Source organism: Antennarius striatus, chromosome 21 (assembly GCF_040054535.1).
Source record: "Antennarius striatus isolate MH-2024 chromosome 21, ASM4005453v1, whole genome shotgun sequence".
NCBI classification, from domain to species: domain Eukaryota; kingdom Metazoa; phylum Chordata; class Actinopteri; order Lophiiformes; family Antennariidae; genus Antennarius; species Antennarius striatus.
The window spans coordinates 14,085,921-14,111,630 of NC_090796.1; the positions used below are offsets into that span (position 1 = coordinate 14,085,921).

At 45.2% G+C, this 25,710-nt stretch overlaps 4 protein-coding genes and 1 non-coding gene across 5 annotated transcripts in view; 3 read left to right on the forward strand and 2 right to left on the reverse strand.

Annotated features, from left to right (window-relative positions):
• sgca (sarcoglycan, alpha) overlaps window positions 1-988 on the reverse strand; it is a 6,620-nt gene extending 5,632 nt beyond the window's left edge. Inside the window, exon 1 of the mRNA XM_068304989.1 lies at window positions 899-988. Coding sequence (XP_068161090.1) covers window positions 899-944 — 46 coding nt within the window. The 5' untranslated portion in view covers window positions 945-988. The remainder of the gene's footprint in view (window positions 1-898) is intronic.
• Window positions 943-15,751, forward strand: LOC137588135 (neurabin-2-like). The gene is made up of 10 exons (XM_068304988.1): window positions 943-2,319; window positions 9,381-9,513; window positions 10,250-10,370; window positions 10,627-10,731; window positions 11,983-12,115; window positions 12,836-12,988; window positions 13,084-13,137; window positions 13,235-13,464; window positions 13,557-13,653; window positions 14,166-15,751. Exons 1-10 carry the CDS (start codon window positions 943-945, stop codon window positions 14,214-14,216), a joined length of 2,454 nt encoding a protein of 817 aa, XP_068161089.1. The 3' UTR covers window positions 14,217-15,751.
• A 22-nt stretch (window positions 15,752-15,773) lies between these two features.
• Window positions 15,774-19,686, reverse strand: prdm9 (PR domain containing 9). The gene is made up of 7 exons (XM_068304990.1): window positions 19,607-19,686; window positions 19,163-19,290; window positions 19,008-19,076; window positions 18,607-18,884; window positions 18,422-18,489; window positions 18,151-18,341; window positions 15,774-18,068 (listed from the first exon to the last, which is right to left on the reverse strand). The coding sequence occupies exons 2-7, from the start codon at window positions 19,284-19,286 to the stop codon at window positions 16,003-16,005; spliced, it is 2,796 nt and encodes a 931-aa protein (XP_068161091.1). The 5' UTR covers window positions 19,287-19,290; window positions 19,607-19,686; the 3' UTR covers window positions 15,774-16,002.
• A 271-nt stretch (window positions 19,687-19,957) lies between these two features.
• On the forward strand, window positions 19,958-20,028 carry trnag-ccc (transfer RNA glycine (anticodon CCC)). The gene has a single exon. It is a non-coding gene; the product is annotated as a tRNA-Gly (tRNA).
• A 60-nt stretch (window positions 20,029-20,088) lies between these two features.
• On the forward strand, window positions 20,089-25,094 carry fbxw10 (F-box and WD repeat domain containing 10). The gene is made up of 12 exons (XM_068306031.1): window positions 20,089-20,763; window positions 21,010-21,165; window positions 21,291-21,421; window positions 21,533-21,640; window positions 21,723-21,829; window positions 21,921-22,124; window positions 22,206-22,327; window positions 23,466-23,620; window positions 23,701-23,843; window positions 23,915-24,073; window positions 24,157-24,413; window positions 24,493-25,094. Exons 1-12 carry the CDS (start codon window positions 20,286-20,288, stop codon window positions 25,092-25,094), a joined length of 2,622 nt encoding a protein of 873 aa, XP_068162132.1. The 5' UTR covers window positions 20,089-20,285.
• The last annotated feature ends 616 nt before the right edge of the window (window positions 25,095-25,710 follow it).

The window sequence follows — 25,710 nt, forward strand, 5'->3', positions numbered from 1 at the left end:
TAACACAAAGATCCAGATTCAGCATTATTCCTCAGTCACAATCTGTTTTTTTCTTTCCATCCTGGGGCCAGATCTGTGCGTAAAACGTGCTACGTACTGGCCTCAAATCAAACAATCGCTTTTTTTAAAAAAAAAAAATTGAATTCACAAATTCAATGACAGAATAAATGAAAAGATATGATGTCAGCAGACTGAGATGATTCATTCTCTGAACATTAAACCGCTTTTGACATTTCGCAGACGACAATAAATAAAAGTCATGCATTTAAACTAATCTATTGCCGAATGACGGAGCTTGTGAAAACCGGGCTTGTGGGATTTCATTGGGGCTGGAGATGGAAAGATTTTAAACAAACTGTATAACACCGTCCTGAAACGTTTCCCTTGAGGATAATTAATTAGGATTAAATGCCCAGAATGGCCGTTAAAGCAGAGACCGCGGACGGGCGCTATGACCCGGCTGCCGCTTCCTCCACGCAGCGGCACCCTGCCTCTGAGAGGAGGACCAGGAATCTGCAGCTCACAGAATGAAGAGATCAAAATGATGCTGCCTGTAAAAAGGGATTAAACGTAAGCAATCTATCGTCAACTGCGGTAAATCCGCAGCTTTTTTTTTTTTCTTCTTCTTTTTTTTCTTGTATTTTTTATAGCGTGGCGCTTCTTTACGCGCAGTCTAACGCCTGATGCGGTCGCATGCGAGGACCGGGGTTACATTGTCGTAGCTGAAAAGCGAGGTAATGACAGATGCATCGTGCCCACTTTCTCCGTTGCATTGGATGAGAAATTGCAGCGGATGCAAGCAGGCCTTTAACACGATCTGTTGTTTTTGTTTCTCCTCCATCTGCCGGTCTAGTCTGATCCGGATCCGGGAGCCGGTGGATAACACAGATTCGCCTACCGAGGCGGAGAGACATGCCGTCGCTGAGCATCCGTTGACCGACCATGATGAAGACCGAATCCACATCCAAGAGCACCGGCTCTGGCTCCACGCTCAGAAGCCCATCCCCGCATAGGAACGCTTACGAGGCGGGGATGCAGGCCCTGAAGCCCGTCAAAGACAATGCTGCCAATGGGGACCTGCAGGAAGGCCCCCGGGGGCGCAGGTACGGCTCCAACGTGCACCGTATCAAGAATATGTTCCAGCAGATGCAGACCACATCCCCGGCCGACGCAGAGGGAGAGGAAGTGGCCAGGAACGCGGAGAAATCGGTGCGCCTCTCCCTCCCCAGAGCCGGGAGCCTGAATGAAAACGTGGACCACAGCGCGCTGCTCAAGCTGGGATCCACCGTGTCCGAGCGCGTCAACAAGTTCGACGTCAAACCGGAGAACGGGCACCAGCGGGCCTCCTCTCCCAGCTACTCCAAGCTGCAGGAGACGCGGCGCATCTTTGAGCAGCAGGAGAGGCAGCAGCAGGAGAAGCTGGCCACCACAAGAGTCCTACTGAAGACAGACAAGGCCTCCAGCTTCCAGGATGGCAGGCTGGACGTGGTGGCTCGATTCAACGGCAGCACCGAGTCCTTGGACAGCCTGGACACCAGCGAGGCCGTGTCCCCCACGGTCAGCCAGCTCAGTGCCGTGTTCGAACGCGCGGCCGAGCTCCGGAACAACCTGCACCGCCTTTCCTCCACCCCGCCGCTCCCTTCTAGAGGGGTCAGCGCCAAGGTGGGGGTGTTGAACTCCAAAATAATCACCAAGAGGGTTTGTGCCTTTGCTGCAGGCAAGGAGGATGAAATAAGCAATCAGAATGGTCAAGAGGGGGCTCCCAGGGACCCCAGGGGGAGGGTGGCTCACCCGTCTGAAAGGGTGAGCCAAAGCGTTGGCCAATGTGCCCCGACTACTGAACGTTTCATTGCTGAAGAGCCAAATGAGCAGAGAGAAAAGACTGTTTCAGATGCAGGCGTCGAAGCAAAAGCTCAGTTTGAACCCGAGGGGCCCCCCGGGGCCAAAGAACCGATCCGCACAGCGCTGCAAGGTGACATCCACATCTCTGTGGAGAATGGAGAAACTTCTACTGAGAAGCAAAGCTCTCCCAAAGGGCGTGATGGCCTACAGGAAGAGGACACGGCGAAGGACGGCGAGGGGGAGGAAGACCGGTCGCTCAGGGACGACCAGTCGGGACGGGAATCTGTGGATATCAGTACCTACAGCGCCGTCGGGGAGGACTACGATGGAGGAGGCGGAGGGAGCCAGGTGGACGAGGAGGAAGACGAGGATGACCGCTACGAGGCGGTGTCCAGCTGCATGGAGATCGTTGGTTTGCCCGTGGAGGAGGACCCACCCCCTTCCAGGAAGATCCGTTTCAGCACCGAACCCATCAAGGTGAGAAAATATGCAGCGTTAACCGGCGTAGGCGTAACGTGAGATGTTGTCTCTCCCTCCGACTGTTCCCTCAGAGCCTTGTTTCAATCGGATGAGGTTCCTGATTGGTAATGCCGTCCATATTTCGGTGGTGGGCTCGTTCTTCCCATTCGGACGTTGACCTTAAATCTCGGCGGTTCCGTTCAGACGCTGTCAGCTTTTTGAACCAACTCACGCAGCTTCTGCTGTCGTCAGATGCTGACATTTTGATTCTACCCTGTTTCAACACCCTCCCTCCACAGTGGCCAGCTGCTAATGGATGGTCCTGCATTCCTACTGTGCAGCCGACATCCCCCCCTAATTGAAAGAGCTCTGGTGTAGATACTCATCTGTAACGGAGTGGGAGCCACTTCTCTAAATAACTGCTGGCACAGGAACAAGAAAAAGGTCTAGATAATTGGTCTTGTTTTTAGAGAAGTGGATACTCCAGGCCCCGGCTGGCCAATAGTGTAGCAGGAGCTGGGTGAGAGCTGAGTGTGTGTGTGTGTGTGTGTGTGTGTGTGTGTGTGTGTGTGTGTGTGTGTGTGTGTGTGTGTGAATGTGGCAGGAAGTTAGACAAGAGCCAGTATTCTCCTCCAGTGAGATACAAAGAGAGGAGGATGAGGAGGCGGTGGTGTTGATTTAACGTGTCTGGGGACGGTGTGATGATCAGGAGAGGAGCATCATATCCTCCCCAACGCCGTCTCTCTACTCGGCGTCGCCTTGAGGTCGTGAGGCTTGCAGACGCTCCCGACTGCCTTCAACACATTCTCTCATCTCAGAGCCCGAGGCCTCCTGTCCCCGCATCGCCACCAGCCGAGTTCCAGCCAGCCCTCCCTCCTCCGCTTGTGGCTGAGTGTTTTATCGACAGGAACACCTCCATCTTTAAGACACTTTGCTATAAGGAGGTAATTGATGTATCGTGTGTGGCCCTGTAAAGGGAAGACTTAAAAAAGGAGTCAGCGGCTAACTATGATGGTGCTGCACATCACGCGGCAATCGTCGTTGGGTGTAGTTTGGAGTTCGGTGTCTCGTCTAAGGAGCTGGAGGCCAACTCTGCTCCCTGGGATGAGCGAGAGTCTGCTCCACCTCATGAAAGTTTGGGGTGAATGTGGTAAATATTCAAATGTAGGTGTGGAATAGCATGTTTAGTAAGCTCCAGCTGCAAATGGAAGGTGTTCCATTGGCTTCCTGACCACCAGGGGCATCGTGGGCCTATGTTTTGTTCGTCTTGTTTCAACTAGCTCATGTATATCACACTTTTATTCACGTTGTGATAAGTGATTGTAGTTCACGCCAACGCAGCTACTTATCAGCTAAGATTACAAGAGGGTCATTTAACAAACCGAACAACCCAGTAGTTAATAGAGGGATTAAATTTATTGTTCAGGAGATGACTCAGAGGTGGAAAGAATTATTGATTGCACCATTGCTTGCCTAGCTTAAAATCCCACCAACCACAGCGCAGATTACGCCTCAATTTAATATCTCCTTCATGCGATTGTAACGCAGCAAGAAAGAAGATTCAATCGGATTTCACTTCATTATTTTGTCCTCACGAGAACACAGATGAAAAGCAGGAGGAAGCCTCATGTACGATGTGATAAAGAGTACATAATTCATCGGCTCGGACCAAAAAGACCAAATTTGGTTGTGACCCTGATGCCATCATTGGTGAATAACCCCCCCCCCCCCCCCCGTTGAGTCCTTTCACACGACATGAGTGCAACCTTTGTTATGTAGATCGATGCCGGGGTGGGATGAGAGTAAAAGAGGAGGTGATGGGGGGGGGGGGGGGTTGAGGTCAAATGAGAGGGGTGTTATTATGCAGCACAAATGTCATGCGACTGTATAACTGCCTGCCGGCTTAAATCACAGTGTCAGTTTGTTCCCTTTTCCCCAGTGCATATTTCCTGTCTGTGCAACAATCCGGCATTTGGGAAAAAACGGTGGTTGGACATCTCTTTGTCTTGCTAAGTGCACCTCTCTGTCTGTCTGTCTGTCTGTCTGTCTGTCTGTCTGTCTGTCTTCTGACACCAAAAATAGCACTTCTGCTCCGGGTAGGAACTGCTCCTACTAGACCTACCAGACTAGACCTCTTTGTCTGCTGCTTCTTCTCTCACTCTCTTTTCTCCCTTTCGCCCTTTGTCACCAGTCTTCCAGCATTTGTAAAAATAGCAGCATTGTTATCGTCACAGGCTTTTCTAGAGCCGCCTCCCCGTCAAACGCAGGAAGCTTCTTCTCATATCTTATTTATGTATTTAGCCTGTTTGTTTTGACTTTGCTCTATAATTGGTATACATTTTGGAGTTGATGATGTAACCCACCCACGTGGCATGTTGTGCTTTTTAATTATTTACTCTTATTATTGCAGGAAACATTCAAAATGAAAGTAGATACGAAGATACTGTCCTCAGAGTGTCTGCCATGTTCCCTCCAAACCAGAAATAACCAGATTGGATTTTTTTTTTATGCACTGGAGACACTTAACTTCATTTTACACTTAAATACACCACCACCAAACACACACACACACACACACACACACACACACACACACACACACACACACACACACACACACACACACACACACACACACACACACACACACGTCCTCGTTGGTTTCTGCTACCTACGCAATTCTGAACAACAGTCCTGCCAGGCTGCTCAAAGGACACCTATGATTTTCTTGTGAGCCGTGTCATTAACACAAACAGTGTTATGTTGTAATTGCTCGGCGTTGGTCAGAGTGGATCGCCCTATCCACTCAAAGTGTGGGTAGGCATCAGGGATATTGATCTGTAGTGGTTCAAGTCCTATTTACAGGGTGAGCTTCTCTGTAGTCGTGGGTAATGCCCCCTCTGACGCGTGATGTTCCTCAGGGCTCCATCCCCGGCCCTTAACTGTTCTGTACAGACATGCTGCCATGTATTTAACTCATATATGCAGATGAAACAGATTTATGTCCCTTCTGTCAGAAATGTAGTGTTGGTTGTCCATTGACTTTCTCTGACAGGACCAGAATGCAGCCAGATCCATTCAGGACTGAGCCGTAAAGCGATGTCGCACCTCCAGCGGGAGCAAAGTGTAGCTGGTTGATGTTTGACAGTTCAGAGGACAAGATTATATCGGCCTGATTTTAGAATCTCATCAAGGACCCACAAGTTTAAGCATTGATTTTTAGACATTACTGATCATTTTAAAAGCAACTCATTGTTTAGCTATCGGTTAAACCGTTGAGCTGCTCCTCCGTGAACCTCGGCCTGAGTGTCAGATCATCCCCTCTGCTGGCTGTTCCAGAATCCCAGATAAATACAAAATAAAGATTTTCCATTTCTGGAAATTCTTGTCTGGTTATTTTTTTTAAAGTACTTGGAAAAAGCATTGGATTAATTACGGCAAATAATTACAGCAAATTTTTACTCCTTATTTCTTATATATTGTTTATTTTATTTGTCAACATTTTTTTCTTCCATGAGTATTTATGAGGATCCATCCAGTTATATTTTACCAGTGTAAAGCACTTTGTAAGTAGCATGCATCAACCATCAATTATTGTGACATATGAGGACGATTTGCCTTTTTTTAAGGATGATCTCTCAAACCGTGAAATATAGAATTGGCCAAAGCGCTGCCTTTGCATCCTCTTTTCGACCGCCTAGACCGGCCGCTGAGGGATTGTCCTGGTGGAGGCCATACGTCACCGTATGTCAAGTTATCCTCTACCAGTCCATTACTTAGACTCAACACACTGTAATAATTCATTTAGAGTCATGGGAGGGACCACACAGACTACCAGCAAGGTCTCCCAGAATTTTGATATTTCAACGATTGTAATTGTAGATTTTGGACAATATATGTATATAAATATACCAAATTTCTACATCATCTTACAGTTACGTGGTTGCATCCCATCACATGTTGTGCCGGTCAATCCTCCGCCGCTGACCTTATTCTCGTGTTGCTGTATCCCTCCCCAGAGTCACGCTAAGCCCAAACATGACCGTCGGCCCGGAGTCTGGCCTGCCAAAACGGACAGTCGCTCATGCCAAATGACAAATCCACTACATCCATTTAATTTGTTATTCTGTTTGAGAGGTTCACATCTGGGATGAAGATTAGCCCCTAATTTAAGGTGGCTTTAGGAGTAATACAAAAAAAAAAAAAAACGGCATTCGTTTGGACGGAAAGGAAACTATTTCGGTTTTTGACAAACCAATGACATCACCTCCACACATCCGATTGGCTTAATCCAGTCGGTCCAGAGGGAGTCAGCAGACAACCCGCTTCTGTGGTCAGTGGGAGTATAGACGGCTTGTTTAATGACTTTCCAGTTAAACCACCGCAGCGCTGCTCAATTGCATTGTCGCCAGAGGGCCATGGAGCTGGAACCACCCTGTAGGGAAGCAGAGCAGTTCTATCATTTCACCACGCCTCGGTCACGATGACTGCGCTGTAAAATGCTAGTTTTTTTGCCCGCGGACTATATTTACTGTCCCGAGCGGGTGCCGTTTGGAGACGCAACATGCTGGCTGGCTTTGCAGCTCCATCTCGCTGCACGCAGAGCTTTTTGTAGGACATCCCAGCAGAGGGAGGGAGGAAGGGAGTTTCCTGGCCATCTGTTAGCTCCTCTGACCTACTATATCTGCCACAACTGGAACATCGTCGTCCTGCAGCCCTGCCCAACCCCACGCCTTTAATCCCGATGTTTGTCTTCTAAAGATAGGCACCTCACCGTTTGAGGAGTTCATCTACTGTACCACTCTACTTATATACTTAAAGAGATTGGATTGCATCATGCAGGATCCCATTCGTCTGTCTGCAGCATGAGGGATTATTGCACATGAGAATCTACCTTCAAGAAAGGGAAAATGCTAAATCCGTCAATAAGGGGCAAGATTGTACCCTCATTAAAGACCGCGCTTTGTTTTTTTCTTCCAGTGTCACATTCAATCTTCTGCAGCATCGTAGGCATAGAAACGAGGGCAGTGCATAAAAACAAACAAAAAAAAACACCAGCTGTGGCCTCTTGATCTTTAAACTCAAGGGGTGAAGCAGCGCCACGTGAGAGCATCATGGTCGGCGTGCGGGAATGCACTGTTTTCTCGTTTTTATGCTCCGTTACTTAGGATGCAAACAGTGTATTTTTGTGTGTGTGTGTGTGTGTGTCTGTAATCCACAATCTGCTAATCCCTCTAAATACGAAGGTAACCTAAATCAAAAGCCATTAGACTCGGGCGCTGCTCCTGTGCTGTCTGACATCTGCAGAGGATCAATTCGATTCACTCTATTCACAGAGTAAGCAAAATCTACAGTTTAGATAATGGAGCAACTAATAATATCTTTATATTTTATAATGTGGAAGTTGACGGCTGAAGGCCGAAGCCCTCTTCTCACGGACGAGAGCTTAAAAGCTGCACGGCGTCCAGCGGTGCGTGAAAAATACAATGATGCTGAATAAGTCTGTGCAGGGAGGGGCCTGTTTACATTTCAAAAAGTGCTGTCAAAACTGACGGGCTCTTCGCTCTGGCGTTTTCATGGCGACGGGGCCCGTGTAATTGAAAGCTTGTAATGAGGCGATGAGATTCCGCTTTGCCGCACAGAAGGACAAACTAAATGTCAGAGAAAGAGAACTGGAAGGGAGAGGAAACAAGAAAAAAAAAGAAAAAAGTGTTGAAATGTAACCGAATAATGAAAGAATGTGTTTGAGGAGAAGATTGAGGGTCTGAATCAGCGTTGCTAGCAGAGCAGAGTATGGTGGTGCATGCATAATCACCTCGGGAGAGACTGACGTGAAGCTTTTAAAGATTCAGCTTACTGTTTGTGTGTGTGTGTGTGTGTGTGTGTGTGTGTGTGTGTGTGTGTGTGTGTGAGGCCTGGGAGCAGCAGCTGCAGAAGGCCTCCATTAGCATGCTGGAGGTGGTTATGTAAACCATCATGCTGGTTAAACCAGAGTGAATGTAGGAAGTTGAAACAGAGGCTTCTGTCTTCACGAGAGGAACTTCTGTGGTTTTTCCTAGCGTTGCGCCTCGGAGGCCTCGAGGAAACGCCAAAGACGTCTCGTCTGAAACGGTCGATGCGTTCAAACTGTACACCAACGGCGGTGGTTCGTTAGCTCCACGTGTCTCTGCAATCTGAGGTTGAATACTAAAATTAGGATCAGTAACTTTTCATAAAGATTGTCTCAGTCGGTCTTATCCATTAGCATGAGCCTAAAGAAATGCATAGCCTGTAATTAATACTGGATTTAAAATATTCTAGAATAATGATAATACAATTATAATAAAAATAATAAATAATAATAAAAAATAAAAATAATGATAATAAAATAATAAAAAATAGTTTAAAAAAATTAATACTGGATGTAAAATATTCTAGAATAATGGTCACAGTGCACATTTCTATATAATTATATAATCGCTTTCCTTTTACTGTGTTTCATCTTTTGGTGGACGTACACATTTACCAGTTGTGGAAGCATCCCAAAAGTACGGTCTTTTCTGTTTCTAGTAGCAATTATATTTGGAATCGAAGCAAAAACAACTGGTTGGAAGAACTAAACAGTCATACCTTTTGCTGCAAAGAACAGAAAGAGGTCTAAAAATACTCAGACCTTGAGTTGCAGAGAACCCAAGGAGACACGTTGCCGCGGGGCTCACGCTGACAGACCTTTTGGTGCCACGCAAAACCCAGCAGAGATCGTCTCGGAAAGGTTATTTAAAGGAAAAACATTGACGTTTTCTGTTATCCTCGCCGATTCGCTGAGAGTTATGTGAAAAAAAAAAAAAATTGATGCTGCTGTCAGTTTCAGGTGCAGTTTGGACGAGGTTGTCTTAGTTTAACAGCAAAGCTACAAAACTCGAAGAACTTAATGAAATAATCTTATTCTTAAAGAGCAGAATGGATCCAACAGGTTTAAATATGTGAGTTTAATGACCTTCACAGGTGATGACAGGCATTTATTTTTATTTTCAAAAAAGATCACAGCTGCTAGAGGTTTTTTGCTAAACTAAGTGGCTCTTTCTTCCCCCCTCCTGCAGGTGTTTGCCACCTACCCCAACGAGGACTATGACAGACGCAACGAAGACGTGGACCCCATGGCGGCGTCTGCCGAGTACGAGTTGGAGAAGAGGGTGGAGAGGCTGGACCTGTTCCCCGTGGAGCTGGAGAAAGGTACCGAACAGGAAGAAGAAACAACTTCTGACTTGATTTGAAGTCGATTTATACAAATCTGAGGTTTCTGGAGTCAATGGTCGTCTGTAGCTACAGAATTAAGTTCAATAAAGAAAGGATGAATTTAAATATGTGCGATTAGCAAACCACTGATGGTCCGATGCGTTTCTTTGAACGTGTTTTTTTTTACATTTCTGCAAAAACACCAGCTTCTTTTAACCAGCAATCCCTTTTTCCCATGAGGCAAAGGGTGCCCTAACTTCTAACCCTTCCTGGAAAGCCACATTTCCAACATCCTTTCAGCATTACGGTGCATTAAAATATTTATAGAAGTCTATATTTAGGATTATGTCCGGCGGCTTGTTCTGCAGGACAGCGCATGTAAGGAGGTTTCTATAGAGATGATGAACTGCTGTGTGGATTGTGCTTTAATTTAGTCTGGAGGAAACAGAGGCTCTAGTTATTGATTCCAAAGAATCAAGGGAAGAACATATCATGTTAATACACTGACTCGTCACATGAGGGAAATCGGGGTGCTATCATTGATTTGACCTGACTTTCTGGTCACATAAACTAAAATAGTTCCCTTTTTGACCTCTAGAAGCATTATAGAGCAATCTGCTTAGAAATAAGAAAGTTCTTCTAATTTACAAATTTCTCTGGATTGATTCGGCAATCTTTGAGTCTCAAGTTCACGTCTGTGTAATATTATTGAACTAACTGATCTGATTTCCAGATGGCGACGGACTCGGCATCAGCATCATCGGGATGGGAGCGGGGGCCGACATGGGCCTGGAGAAGCTGGGCATCTTCGTGAAGACGGTCACAGACGGAGGAGCGGCGCACAGGGACGGCCGGTACGTCCGTTCAAGCCGACGAGACGTTTGTTTTGTCGACCGAACGTCAACCTGAGTTCAGCTCAGCGTTTGTAGTTTCACTTCCAGCATGCTTCATTTCACCTCTGGTCTTTCTGATTCTTGGCAACCACGAATATATTCTTCTGCCAAAGAAGCAGGGCTCATAAATCGATACTGGCTTAAGTGTAAAGATAATGAACGGAGACTATAAATGAGCTGTAAATCGTCACTTCCTCTACTTAATTGTCTCCCCCAGGATCCAGGTGAACGATCTGATCGTGGAGGTGGACGGGACCAGTTTGGTAGGAGTCACCCAGAACTTTGCCGCCTCCGTTCTGCGGAACACCTCAGGGACTGTCAAGTAAGAGGAAACTCAAGTCTCCATTGCAGCTCCTGCAGCGCCGCCCTAACATCAAGAAACATAAATCTGACCACATCAGTTTAGGGTTTATTAGTTGTAACAGGAGCAGCTCTGTGGATGGAAATGTGGCCATTATTAATCCAATTCATGGTTCCCTAACAGACAGTTAGGAATAATACTCTCATACTTTATCTAGTGCCACAGATGTGTTGCTGTTGGGTTGTTCTTTTTGTTTCAAGCTAATCAGCAAATGTCAGCATGCTAATGTGCTAAACTGATACGGTAAATGCAGGAAACTATAACATGTTTAGCAGAAAGAACCACAGAAAGAATTTTTATCAGATAATAAACAATCAAATTGCAAAGTTTTTTAAAATTTCGTTTAATTTCACTGCATTTCACTTGGTTTAATTATTTTATGTTATTTTATTTTTGAATTTAAATTTTTTTTTTTTTGCCAAAGCGCTAGGGAAGCTGACTGTTCCCTTTGTGTTCCCTTTGTCAATCGAGGCTCATTCATAATTCAGGGTTTAGTGGTCAACGCTGTCGGGTTATTGTTAGTGTTGTGTGACTTGTGAAGATCAGAGACCTCTATAGATAACTCATGCATTATGGATCTGCTCACGTCGGTGGCAGACAGCAATCAAGCTCCGGTCTATTCATGAGAAAAACGTCAAGCAGACAAATAGTCGTGGGTAGGAAGTGTGTTTGTGAACATTTAATTACCTGTTTGTGCTGAAGACGTTGAAAGGCTCAAGTCGCCGTCTGCGGTTTCGTTATGATTTACTGTCTAATTCTCTGCTTGCTGCTTATGAACAGGACGTGATTGGACAGATGTGTGAGCCTCCTTGAGGGAACATATAGTCTCTGTAATGAACTGTACAATAAGCTGAAGGAGAGGCAGCTCGGAGGGTTTGATTTTAATCACAGAAGAGGTCGACTCCATAGAGACGGCCTTTGTTCGGCTCTAAACAGGAAGCCACTTTCTATCATCCGAGAGCCAGCACATTCCTTACTATATTAATACATTCACTATACCGACTGAAGAGGGTATAAGTAGTGTATTATACATGAAAAACAGTTGGCATGTCTTTGTGGGATGTGCGTTCTGCTCCTCAGTGGTCAGGAGCAGACCATCATGTATTATTTATTCTGTATCTCCATATCTGATGAAGCACAATTTGAGCTCAGCTTCTTTTAGCATGCTCTGTTTTAGCTCTTTTTTTTTTTTTTTTTTTGATCGAAACGCAGGTTTGTGATTGGCCGGGAGAAGCCTGGGGAGCAGAGCGAGGTGGCCCAGCTCATCCAGCAGACCCTTGAGCAGGAGCGCTGGCAGAGGGAGATGATGGAGCAGCGCTACAACCAGTACATGGACGAGCAGGAGGTCGGTCGTCACGCGCAAAAACTGCTTCATCTGCCATTCCTGTATCCGCGGTGGTGCAGCATCTGCACATGCTTAGTGCAGATGTGGTGGTGGGGGGGGATGCGTACTAATCATTTCTCTCCTCTCCCCTCCCCTCCTTGTAGAAAAAGCACACACGCTTGATCACATGTTTTTGGAGAATTAATATTCAGGCTGTTAAACTGTACAAATTTGTCATCAGTTGCACAATTCTAAATGCATTTTTAAACTTGACCCCCTTGGCGACCAGAAGTGACCCCTCTAGGATCATCCTCCCCTTTGAATTGGGACAAATCACGACAGCTTCTCTTCTAGTGTCTGTTTTTGGTTTACATAAAATCTTTGCGCTCAAAGTGTGTGTACTTTAATTATAATAACAGACGGGAAGCCCCCCCCCCCCCACCAACCCCTCCTGTTATAGTGATGGTGGGTGGTTCTTGAAAAGCATTGTTGTGTAAGAGAGCGTTGCCTGCTGTCTGGAGGTTTTGCGCCCTCTAGTGTCCATTTGGAGTGTTGCTATCAATAAGGGACATTATTGATGTTACGAGGCAGATGGAATTTTATTGCGATGCTCAAAACAAAAATAAATAGTGCATAAATAATAATTCTTCCCAATAATCCAGCATAACCTCCAAAACAAGTTAGATTAAAGAGACAAGTTTGATTTGGATGAAATTCATCACCTTCATCTCATCCCTACAGGGTGGCGAATATGGCACGGATGAGGAGGAGGACGAGGATGAGGAAGTCAGTCCGCCTTATCCGAGCGCCATCGAGGTGTTTGACTTGGCGGAGAACGAGGACATGTCGCCTCTGGAGACGGATCCCGAGAAACTGGCCCATAAATACAAGGAGGTGAGAAACGATCTGTTTTTAATCACAGCTTGCGTGTCTCAAATGGACCTCATAGGAATACATGGAGCTCAAACTCTGTTTTCTGCACAATAAAGCTCCAAATAAAGCACGCTGTGACCCAAGCTGAGATCCAACAGCTGAAAAGAAAGGTGAGTTCTTTAATTTAAGGTCATACTTGAGAGTTATATTAAATAATAGTTCCTCGGTGTCCATTCATTGACACGTGAGCTTCATGCATCCTCCCAGCTGCACCACGCGGAGCAGGAGAAGCAGCGCTGGCGTATGGATAAAGCCCAGCTGGAGCAGACCCTACAGGAGAACAAGGAGCGTATGGAGAAGCTAGAAGGGTACTGGATGGAGGCTCAGAGTCTGTGCCAGGCGGTGGACGAACACCTGAAGGAGACGCAGTCGCAGTATCAGGCGCTGGAGCGCAAGTACAGCAAAGCCAAACGCCTGATCAAGGAGTATCAGCAGAAGTAAGACAAGCGTGAGGTCACGGGGGGGGCGTGAGGGGAACGAGCGGCGTCAGCGAACGATGTTCTTACACGCCGATGTGCGTCTTCAACAGGGAGATCGAGTACCTGAAGAAGGAGACTCAGCGTTGTGCACAAGTTGGAGCTGAGGCCTCGATTCTGAAGGAGGAGTCTGGACAACTTCAAGAGCAGGTGTGTAACGACGAATGGTTTTACCTCCCACGGATTTGTTTTCTTCATAAAGAAAATCTCTTTTTCAGAAAAGTTCTGATGTTGCAGAACGCTTTTTAAACCTTAAATTCATTTCGTTAATCTGTCCGTTGACTGGTTTTAGGCTCACATGGCATGTAATTGTTCTACTAAGGGGATTTGTGGAGCAGAAAATCAGAGAAAATGACATGCTGTGCCAAAAAAACCCACCCCAACCTGTCGGAATTCTTAATTTTCTAATCTCTCTCAGCTGCAGCACTAAATTGAAACTTCCTGTAGTTACATCAGCTCACAAGACTTTCTGAAATGACCAGTTTGTCCGTTTTTTCGCCTTAAATAATTAGCTTTGAAACAGTTTCCAACTTGTAATCATAAAAAAGATTTGATTTAGTAGAATTTGCATGTAGTTTGAGGCTGTTTTTTTTTACCACTCATGTCCAATTTGCTTGCATAAATCAAACGTCTTATTATCGTAACTGTTCTCTCTTCTCCAGGTGGCCGACCTGGAGTGCAGGGTGGAGGAGCTGAAATCTGAACCTTTATAAAAGCCTTTTGTCCATTTCATACTGTATCTCAGAAAGCATAAGATAGTGTTCTTGTTCTTGCAACGACCTGCAGGGCATTTCTCGTCTCTAACTTGAGCTTGTTTTCTGGTCGCATCCTGTGTGTGTGTGTGTGTGTGTCCACAGGCTCTGTATTTTTGGCCACTCGACCCTTTTTAACCAAGGGCCAGGGCTCCCTTGCAAAAGAGATTTGTAATCTCAATGGGATTCACCTGGATAAATAAAGGTTAAAAAAAAAAAGTTTTTCTGTTAGCATTTCCACCAAGAGCGGTTTCCTCATACATAAAGACACCGTTGAGCTCTAGGTGTGTACTGTTCTTTTTTTTTTCCTCCAGAAGTCAGTATTTAATCCCTTAATCTGTGGTTTCGTGACAGACCAGGCTGTTGCTTTTAATTATTTGCCAAAAAAAAAAAAAAAAAAATCCTTTTTACTTTTGCCTAGTTTTGTGGTCGTTTTTCTTTTTTTTCCTTCTTCTTTCTTTCTGAGTTTGTACATACGTGATGATGTGTGGTTTAACAATCAAGTTTTGTTTGTAAAAAAAAAATAAAAAATTTTGAATATGTGTATAACATTTAACATAATATAAAATTAATGAGATTGATGGATGCTGTATATTTTGAGATGAAGACGTGTAAAATTGGACGGAGATTGCACTGAGGTGGAGGAGGAGGAACTTCACTGGAATGGAGGAATTAATGGGAACATTGTTCGATGTGTCTTAGAAATTGTACAAACAGTAACCCAACCTTCGTAGGGGTCTTGTCACTTAACCTTGAGAACCACCTGCTGCCTACCTTTCAGAAGTCTGTTTTTTTTTTATTTTTAATTTACACATGGACTCTCCTGCGAGCGCTCAAACCTCCACTCTTAACCCTTCTTTCCTTCAGAACAGGACCACAGAACAAGCCTCCAAAAAAACTCTCGTGCCACATAAACAAAACTCTTTCCTTTTTCGAAACGGATGTTATTAAGGACTCTTGTGTGTCTGGTGTTTGTTAGGACAAACTCATAATAAGAAACTTTTATCGGACCCTGGATGACGAAGGAGCCGTTTACCAGCAGCATACGAACAGATTTTAACAAGCTAGTGTCTCTTAACCAGCAGCTGCACTTGACACCGCTGTGTGTAGCACAAGGAAAACACTGCCGGGTTTACAACCTGTTTCAATTTCAGCACAGTGTAAAGAGAAAAAACAAAATTGAGTCTACTTAGTGAACTGTCCTACCAGTATGTTTGTATCGTTCAGCTAAAACTGACATTTTATTTCACTTAATATTTATAATATAGTCAAAATTGGAGATATGAGCTAATGAGGACAAACGTAAAGCAAGAAGCAATGTTTCATTAGACAGTTATACTGTGTCATGTATAAAAAAAAAATTATAAAACGTAGATCTGGATGACAGCAAAAGTTATGATTACTTATAAAAAACAGGCATGGTTATGAGTATTTTCATAATATTAAGGTTTGTACAGTGCACATGCTTTGCATTGTATGTTTTGTGGAATAAATGGTCAACAGTGATGAGAAATTTGTCTTTTATTTTTTTTGTGATATGAGAAATGTTTGACCGCAGCGTTCGGTTTATCTTTTGTTTTGTTTTTTGTTGATTGCAGATGGAATGAATGAAATATTCGCTTTTGCATCGTCCACATGATCAAACTTTGAAAGTTCTTCACATAAAAATACAATTTTGAAAAAAAAAAAAAAAAGCTATGAACAAGACCTTCAAACGTTACATTTTAAGCTCTTTCTTTTTTTTAAACTACAGGTGCATCTTCTGGTGGTGTCTCCTGAGGTGATAGTTCCGGGAGAAGCTCTTCCCGCACTGAGTGCATTTAAACATCCTCTGTCCCAGGTGGAGCATCTGGTGGGCTTTGAGGCTCTGCAGGCGGCTGAAGCTTTTGCAACACTCGGGGCAGTTGTAGGGCCTCACCCCCGTGTGCTTCCTCTCGTGTCTCTTCAGGTCGCCCGACTGGCGGAAGCTCTCCCCGCAGTGGGTGCACAGGTACGGCTTCTCCCCGGTGTGAGTCCGCAGGTGGACGTTCAGCTGTCCCGTGTAGGAGAAGCTTTTGCTGCAGTGGGGGCAACTGTAGGGCTTCTCCCCCGTGTGGATGCGCTGATGCTGCTTGAGGCCGTAGTGGTTGGTGAAGCCCTTCCCGCAGTCCGTGCACAAGTACAGAACCTTCACCTGCTGGAAACACGGGTGGGATTTGAAGGATTTGGCACTGGTGAAGGTCTTCTCGCAGTGGGGGCAAACACATTCGTTCTCCTCTTTCTCCTCCTCCTTCAGCTGCTCCACGAAGCTGTCGGAATCGCAGTGGGACAGGTACTCGACGGGGTGGTGCCTCTTGACGTGCTTGATCAGGTAGTTCTTCATGGTGAATGAAAACTGACAGAAGGAGCAGGAGAAGAGCTCGGACGTGCACTGGTGCTTCCGACACGTGGCGTTCTTCTGATGGCGTTTGAGTTTGGCCGACGTGCTGAAGGCTTTGGCGCAGCCGTCGCAGCCGTACGACTTTGCGCCGACGTGCGCCGTCTGCTCATGTCTCTTCAGGAAGCCCGACTTGTTGAAGGTCATCCCGCACTGACCGCACTTGTGTTGTTTCAGAGCGCACTTGTGCACTTTGAGCTCATCCGGGTTGGCGTATGTACGTTTGCAGCGATTGCAGCTAAACCACTTATATTTCGTTAACTTAACGGTTTTGCTAACAGGTGCTTGTGGCTCAGTGGAGCTCGTCTCAGTCTGGGCGGCGCTGGTTAACGGCTTCTTGCACACGGCTGCCCTTCGTTTGGGAGCTATGAGTTTAGTGATGGCGGATATTTTAGATCTCGCTCCAAGTCGCTGCGGCCTGGGTGACGGTTGATTTTGAAGAGTTTTGGCCACCGAGGGGTGTGGAATAAAGTCTGGATCCTGGATCTGATCGTCCCCGGCGGGCGCTGGAGCATCATCTTGATTCTCCACCACTGATTCCTCTGAGTGATGCTCACCTACGTGCTGCTGAAGGTGGTCCACGGATGAAAAAGCGAGTGAACAGTCAGCACAGCTGAACGGCCTGACGGTCGATTCATCAGGAGTCGGATTCTTTCTCGTTTCTGCTCTGCTTCCCTTCTGGTGACACGGCAGATGTCTGGACAGATCGCAGTACTGCCTGAAGGTCCTCTGGCACACGCTGCAGACGTACGGACGCAAAATTTCCCGGACAGTCACCTCATGCTGTTTGAGGGACTCATTCGTGACGCTCTTACTCGATTCTGAGCGACTGTCTTGGGATGCTACGCACTCTGTTCCGCTCACATCCACAGCTTCGTCTGGCATCTCGCTTCCATTCGTATCCTTCATCTCCTCTGTTACAGCGCCGGGTTCTGAACTCAGGGTCAAACTCTCCTCCTCATCAAGGATTGAAGTCTCTATAGTAACAATTTCTGTGTCTTTTATCACAGCCTGCTTTCTGTGAACTCGCTGGTGTCTGATTAATCCCGATGCCTGGCTGAAGCTCCGCCTGCATTGAGGACAGCAGTAGGGCCGCTTGTTGGCGTGGACGCAGAGCTTGTGCCTCTTAAGGTGAGGTATTTGCTTGAAAACCTTCCCGCAATCACCGCATGTGTTGGACTCGACCAGATCGATGGATAAAACCACCACAGATTCTGCAGAGTCAACCGATTCAGGGACACAAGCTGGTTCTACCGATTCAGCGGTTAGCACTGTGCTGTTGGCATCAGGCTGTACGTGGAAACAGTCTCTATGTCGCTGGAGGAAGGACTCCGTCGTGAAGGACAGGGGACAGTGGGAGCATGTGAAGACCGGAGATGTCGCCGTTGTGTTAGTCTCTGTGATTTAGAAGAGAAAAATGTAAAAGAAGAGGAAAAAGCCAGAAAAGATCATTTCTTTCTTCAGTTACGTGATAGATACCTGCAGCTTTCAGTTTCATCAGCCACACCTGGGCCCAAGTTTCACTGAAGTGAGAGAGAAGTTTGTTGCTGGGCCATACCATGAGCTCATCTCCAGGCTGTATGGAGCGACAGCAGTGAAACAGGATGCTGTCTTTGTACTGGACTGCCAGCAAATTTGTCTCCTCTTTGTTACGAGCACAGTTGATGTATCTATGTGAGAAAACACAGTAATAAGCAATCGAAACGGTGCAGGTTCCAAGGTTTAACAACAGCAAAGCATGGAAGGATACCTCATCCAGTTTGAGTGTGTTTCTCTGGCAGCATCAATGTACTCATACTCATCTTTTCCTTTGCAAATCTGGAAAACAAATTAAAATACATTCAAGATTAAATATTCAAAACGAAACATCCTAAGAAATATTTGCAGAAGTAAAGAAATCGGATTCAATTTAAAATATCAAAACGTCAAGCTAACCTCCCAGGAGAAGTTACTGGTTATGGAGTTTTCCATTGATGTCACTTCTCCTTCATACGGTCCAAAATGCATTCCCAGAGGCACAATAGATCCATGATTTATGACACCAACACCTGCGCTGGGAATACTTGATCTGCCTATCACCAGCCCGTACGGGAGGGTGAGGAGCGCCCTTTGGGGATCGCCCATGATTGTAGGAAAGTCGAGAATAAAAGATGGGCCGTTACTGTTATCCAGATCACTCTGGTCCTGGAATAGTGTCAGACACTCGTCACAATCTGAGGAATTTAAAAAGGGCACAAAATGGTTATTGGAATAAAACTTTCTGGAATTAACCTGTGGGGTTTGGTTTTCTCATATTAAAGTGAAAAATGATGTGGTCAGCTGGATTTCTTGTTTACCAAAGCCATCATTTGAGTCTGTGTTGTCCACAGTGTCCAGTAACCTCTGGATTGGCGTTTCCACGGGTTCTAAGTGAAAGAACATTTTTTTAGAAGCTCATAGATTGCCTCGATTTAAGTGTCAAACCCTAGCACAAAGTAATAAAGACACAAACCCGCAGTGTTTTCTGGAGTAAGACACTCCTCTGTGATAACAACCTCCTCGGTTGTCTCAACCCACTCCAACCCGTCGCTCCTGCCCGACATGAATGCAGGCTCCGCCGCTGGAAACGTCACCATCAAGCTGCTCACAATACAGTGTTGATTACATAACAGCTAACGGTAGCACGTCAAGCTATTCGCTAATGCAGTCCAGCTACAGATTCCACAAGCTAACAGATTCCGTGACGATGAATGTGACAAAGAACTCATATAAGGTTAAAATAATGTTCCAGTTTGCTCTCCTGACTAATCAGACATTAGCAGACATTCTTAGTGTCGCTAACTCTGGACACCCCCAGAGGCTCAGGCAAGATAAAGGCTAGCTTTAGAGTACAGAAAAATATTTTTGACGTACTTTTATAAACGTCTAGTAATGCATTCGTAAGTTTTTTACTCACTCAAATCACAATTGCAACGATCCTCTTTTTGTTTTAAAGTAGTTTGCTGCCATTCCAGACAGGCTTGTGTTTCTTAAACAATAAACCGGAAACTATTGGTGACCGCTGACGCTGTCCCCGGAAGAGAATGACTCCGACTTTCTGCATTAAAAGTCGAGATTTATTTGTTTCAAATTAAATGTGGTACAGTAGTTTACATATTGCGATTTCTATGCAACTGCAGTCGTTTACAGTTTTTATCACATTAAATTACCAAAAATCATCTTCACCAAAACAAATCATACTTATTACCCACAATACAGTGCAGACGGATTTGGATCAAATAACGAAATGATCTCCCACTACTACGAGGCGCCGCTGGTGTAGTGGTATCATGCAAGATTCCCATTCTTGCGACCCGGGTTCGATTCCCGGGCGGCGCACCTCCTTTTTTGCAAATTTATTTTCTTTATTGATCACAAACTGGGGAATTTACATCATCACCGATCATCGATCCGAGACTATTTAAATACTAGCAAGCTAACTTGCTAGTTAAACTCGCCGCATGAATTCGCGCCCATCCGCTCCGCCGGCGCGTGGATTCGTTGCCCGGTAACCCACAAAGCCCTTTGATGTTTGTTGATACTGATCACGGAAACAAAGCAGACAAAAAGAGGCAAACAGCTTGAAGTTCTTCAAGATGATCGGAAGTGTGTCGGCCCGTGAGATGAACTCCTGTGTCAATGCGTGCGGGATTTGTCAAGTTTGTGTCTTCTCCCGCAAATCACCGGGTTCCACTCATCGGGTGTGGAAAGTGTCGGATGGATTCAAGAGGAGATTCCTCCTGGGGCTGATTTTACGTTGCAGGGATATCGGAGTGCTCCAAAGCGTCCAAACTACGCTGCGCTTAACGTCATGGTCCCTATTTGCTTACGCCAGGTCGAAGAGACCAATCCGCCCTCAAGATTACCCCACCCGCAACTCAGAACCGAACGGGAATCCGCCCAGCGTGGACACGAATGAGATGTGGGACTGGTTTGACAGCAGTCCCAACTGGATTAAAACACACTACATCTGCAATCTGCTCTCACGCTGTGATTTAGAACTGTTATGCATGGTCGCTAATCTGACCAACGTGCTTCTGGTCAGTCAAAAACAAGCTTTGCTGCAAAGCAAAGGTAAAAAAATATCAAAGTACAGTACAGGTGTTTGACTTGATGTGCAATACCCATTGACACCACTAGGGGTCAGTAAAAGCCACATAGTTGAACACATGGTTTATCATGTGTGGAAATAGAAAGAAGATGAATGAATGACTAAATGAACGTAACAAAGATAATTAATTTCCATCCACTTTTTTTTTTATTGTATATGTTGGTTATTAGGAGTTGAATTTATTGTAAATGAATCCTATTCACTTTCAGTTACCAGCGCCATTGAACAGGAACATGATAGTGATGAAGACTCAGAGGACCCTGCTCTCATGGTGGTGCCAGGGTCCTCAAAGTCTGTATCTGGGGTCAGCCGATATCGTGACTTCATATCCTGTCTGCCTGTTAGTCTGTCAAAGACCATTATAGGTAGGCTGAAAATATACCTGCAATAGAGTAATATTATATTATCACTAACCAACTAACCTTAACTGAGTAAAATGAAGTTAGAATAAGGTAAATTCCACTGTTGTCGATAATGTGTCTCTTGTCAGGTCTGTTAAATGAGCCCGCGCTGAAATCCTGCCTGAAGGTTTGTCAGTATTGGCAGCGCCTCACACAGGAAACCATGGAGGAAACCAAGTTCCGGAAAACAGTTCAACAGCAAATGAAGTCAATGGTGACGGTGAGGACATGTGTTTACGGGATTTATTCATAGAAAAGTTTAAACATGAAGGATTTGTGCAGTGATTAAAGTTGTCACTTTTGGCTTATGAGAATAACGGCTATCTTGCAGAGATCCAGAAGGGTTAAAATAGTGCATCCCACTCAAGCCCGAATTGTTGAAGTCCCTGTACCAGTCGAGGATGATGAGGAAGAAGACATCCAATCTGGTGTCCAAAAGGTCAATAAACCAAAATCCTCTGCCAGCATCACTGCTGTACCAGTGGATTTAGAATATATGGATTCATTCATTGGTTCCACAGGATACGCAGCTTGAAGATGGTCACGCCGAAGCCAAAACCAAGATGGTGCAAATGGAAGAGCGAAATGTTTATTGCGGCGCTTATTTCACAAGGGTGCTGCTGAACAAGTTGGTGTTTTAAGCTTCCTTTAAATATTGCGTACAATGAATCGATCACATTATATTGCGCGACTGATGTGAGCAAGGTTGTGTTTTACAGCACTGACCCTCATCGGGAGTTGGACTACAGAGGCGGCTCTTTGATGGCCGTTGGCTCCAAGGACTGCAAGGTGCAACTGTTTTATGTGGGGTCACACACAAAAATGTTTGCGGTGATGAAGGGCCACACCGGCAGCATCCGGGCGGTGCTGCTCTGTCAGGACAGAGGCCTGGTGATAACGGCCAGCTGTGACACAAGCCTCAGGTGAGGAGGGCGAGGCGTGACTTTAGGTTGTTCTGTATGTGGACGATGTGCTGCTACTTTATTTATTATACACTTTTGTAGATGTTGGGATTTGAAGACGGATGAATGCTTGATGGCGTTCTACGGTCATAACGCCACTGTCAGCTGCCTGGACATCCATGCTGATAGACTGGTCTCTGGAGGAAAAGATTGTCTCGTAAAAGGTCAGGTATCTTTCATGAAGTTTAGAATGATTTCCATCATGAACTTGTTTCATTCTTGATTTCTAAATATAATAAAGGTATTTTTGGCCGTACTTCTTCAATAAAACATCTCCAGTTCAGTCAGGTTTGATGGTTTCATTAAATCACACCACAGATTTCCAATAAAATTCAGGTCTGGGGACTGAGATAGCCATTCCAGAACCTTGTGCTCTGAATGAATGCCTTAGTAGAATTTGAGTAGTGTATGGAGTCGTTGTCTTGTTGATGTATCCAGCCCCAACGCAACCGCAACTTTGTCACCGATTGTTGAACATTGTTTGCAAGAATCTTCCGATACCGACTGGAATCCATGCGACTTTAAACTTTAACAAGATTTCCAGTACCTGCACTGGACACACCTCCACAGCATGATGGGACCACCATCAGATTTTACTGTGTGTAGCACATGTTTGTTTTAGAATGCTGTTTTCTTTATCCACCTTGCATATCACCCCCTTTTCATGTCCAAATAACTCAACTTTAGTTTCATCAGTCCACAACACATCATTCCATTTGTCCACAGTGGAAACTGACAGCTGAAATCTCTGAGCTATCTTTTCATGCCCTTTCCCTGGACTATGATATTCAACAATCTTTTTGCTTTCAGGCCATTTGGCAGTTGTTTTGAGGCTCCCTCGTTGCCAGAGAAGCAGTAAAGAAGAGAAATGTTACTGGCCGCCTTAAATAGTCTTCCTCATGATTGGCTTCACCTGTGTATGTCGCTCAACGATCAATGAGCTGACCAAACAAATTCTGTGTTCCAATAAATATTCAAATCAATAAAACAACAAGAGTGGCCAAATCATGCACCTACTTTTGTTTAAATAATTATTGCACACTTTCTGTAAATACTATAAACTTCTTTCCACTTCTCAAATGTCACTCTGTTTGTCTGCTATATGAAATATTTAACTGAAATTGCTGATATGGAATATTATCAAGGGTGCCCAAATGTTTTCATAGCACTATATATATATATATATATATATATATATATATATATATATATATATATATATATATATATATATATAAAGAATCTATAGGTTTTGATTGAGTTAGTGATTTATATTCCTAATACTTGTATGTATTTTGACAGTGTGGTGTCTAAAGACGGGGAAGAATTTTGATGAATACCAATTCAAACACCCCAACCCCATCCAGTGTGTGAAGATCAGCGAAATGATGGTGTATAGCAGCTGCAGTAAGGGATCGGTCAAAATCTGGGACATGGAGAGTTCGTCGCTGATCAGGGTGAGAGCATCCATGCATGTGCTCTTCATCTAGTTTACATTTAATTCACGTTTAACCTTCATCCATCTTCCTCCCTGAAGGTGATAGATGCCCATAAGAGCTCAGTGAAGTGCCTGTTCGTTGACCAGTGGCACTTGTTGTCCGGCGACTGTAGCGGTCAGGTCATGGCCTGGAGCAGCACGTGTGATTCCAAACAGTGTCTGATGACCTTCAGCCACCCAAAGTGAGTAAGATACCTTTGATCGTTAGGTGTTACTTTACCTTTTCCCGCTGTTTTATTGACTTTTCTTGCAGAGAGGTCAAATATCTGACCCTCATCTACCTCCGTCTCATTACTGGCTGTGCGGATGGGAAAATTCGCATTTTTAATTTCATCTCTGGAGGTTTATTGAGAGAAATTACAGCCGAGGTTGAAACAGGACAAATACGTTCCGTCCACGTCCACGAAGACTGGTGAGTCAGATTCACTCTCACGAATGGCTCGGTTTTTATTTTAGCGCGTTTCTTCTTCCATGTTTTAATTCCAATCCTTGTAGTATTTTAGTGAACTCAAAATCCAGCGTGAAGCACTACCAGTTTGCCAAGGTATTCTGGGATTACGCAGACTCAACAAAGGGAGGCCATGCTGCCGTTTCGGACAAATCTGATGCTTCACTCAGACAGCTTCACCTCGCTTCTGTCGGGGCCGGTACCGAAGCACAGGTGGATTCGCCCTGCCAAAAGATCCACGACTCTAGCTTCAAGAAACCGGAGATAACTGAACTGCTTCCCCGCTCTCACTTCCAGGCAGAAGGTAAGCACTTCTCAGCATCAGAAATAGTGCCAACAGGCTTCCAGATGAGTTGTTCCTAAATGGAACTTTCTCCTTGCAGCCAGAGACGTCTGTGCAAAACAGTCGGTTATTCAGAGCGAGAAGGCGACAAACAAACTGATGAAGAGTAGGGGTCTTCCACGTCCTTTCAGGCAGGACGCCGTCTTCCTCAAGCTCAATGCCGTCCAAAGGGAGCAACGAACGGATGAAGCGAGCGTCAACACAGAGAGCAACAGCAGGCCGCGAGTCTCGTGGGGTCCTCCTGGAACCCAGAGTTCTCTGCTACCTGACCCGCAAGACCCGAAACAGAACCAGAATCAAACACAGTCACACATACACGAGGGCGGGTCTAGGGAGAGCAAGACCTGTGTTTCAGCTTTAGGAAGAACTGTCAGTCAAAACATGACAATATCAGGGTCTCACAGCGCCGACCCACACGGGGCGATCAGTCAGGCTCCTGATTCCAGACTTGCGACAACTCCAGAATACTCTTTGAGAAGTAGTTTGGGCCCGCCGAGGACCAGACCCGTGGATCCATTCAAAGAGCAGGCCGGACTCAGGTTGCTCACAGCAACCCAGGCAGAAGATCGGGAAACCCGGGAAAAAAAACTGTTCAAATGTCAGGAGAAAAGGGCAAAAAAAACCAAACACTTGCATAAATAGGAGCTAACTGAGTATGTTTTGGGTGTCATTCACAGCCAATAAGTGGCTGTTTTGTTGCTCATGAGCACATTCAATAAGTGAAGTTTCAGTAAAACTCCACAAGGGGTCAGTATTGTATCATGTCCAGAGGCTTCTTAGAGTTTCAATAAAGTAGTTTTGCAGTAGGTTAATTTCTGTTGCCAGATTTTTTTTTCTTTTTCCTGAGGTTGAATGTATCTGAAGTTTCCAATTGTATTTTCAGCTTCACTTAAGGATCGGATTGGAGCGGTTAATTCAGGTTCTACGTGAGTGTTTAAGTGTGATTAAGAATCATGACAAAATTTCACTTTCCAAACATTAATAACTTGTTTCAAACACGTATTCTACCAAGTCGACTTGTAATCGTTAAACCCGCTGTGCCATTGTTAAAACTTTTCATGCAGGAAGTAAATTCAACATCTGCAAATTTCCGCTGGCAAATCTCGAGTCCAACTTAAGCCACGACAAATCTTTGCGGGTTTAGCTTCAAAGAAGGTGGGTGAAGTCATCACAGCGGCGAGGAGCTCGTCCCATCCAGAGAGACCTTTCACCCTGACACCTGGCCTCTGGCACTGGTGCCTCGAGGGCATCATTAGGG

Bases quoted from the DNA above. Each gene is read 5' to 3' on its own strand.
- LOC137588135 (XM_068304988.1), top strand. From the start codon at position 943: ATGATGAAGACCGAATCCACATCCAAGAGCACCGGCTCTGGCTCCACG. The intron at 12,116-12,835 runs GTCGGTCGTCAC...TCATCCCTACAG, and splicing joins AGTACATGGACGAGCAGGAG to GGTGGCGAATATGGCACGGA. The intron at 13,654-14,165 runs GTGTGTAACGAC...TCTCTTCTCCAG, and splicing joins CTGGACAACTTCAAGAGCAG to GTGGCCGACCTGGAGTGCAG.
- prdm9 (XM_068304990.1), bottom strand. From the start codon at position 19,286: ATGGTGACGTTTCCAGCGGCGGAGCCTGCATTCATGTCGGGCAGGAGC. The intron at 19,077-19,162 runs GTTTGTGTCTTT...TCTTTCACTTAG, and splicing joins TACTCCAGAAAACACTGCGG to AACCCGTGGAAACGCCAATC. The intron at 18,342-18,421 runs GTATCCTTCCAT...TTTCTCACATAG, and splicing joins ACACACTCAAACTGGATGAG to ATACATCAACTGTGCTCGTA.
- fbxw10 (XM_068306031.1), top strand. From the start codon at position 20,286: ATGATCGGAAGTGTGTCGGCCCGTGAGATGAACTCCTGTGTCAATGCG. The intron at 22,125-22,205 runs GTGAGGAGGGCG...ACACTTTTGTAG, and splicing joins AGCTGTGACACAAGCCTCAG to ATGTTGGGATTTGAAGACGG. The intron at 22,328-23,465 runs GTCAGGTATCTT...GTATTTTGACAG, and splicing joins AAAAGATTGTCTCGTAAAAG to TGTGGTGTCTAAAGACGGGG.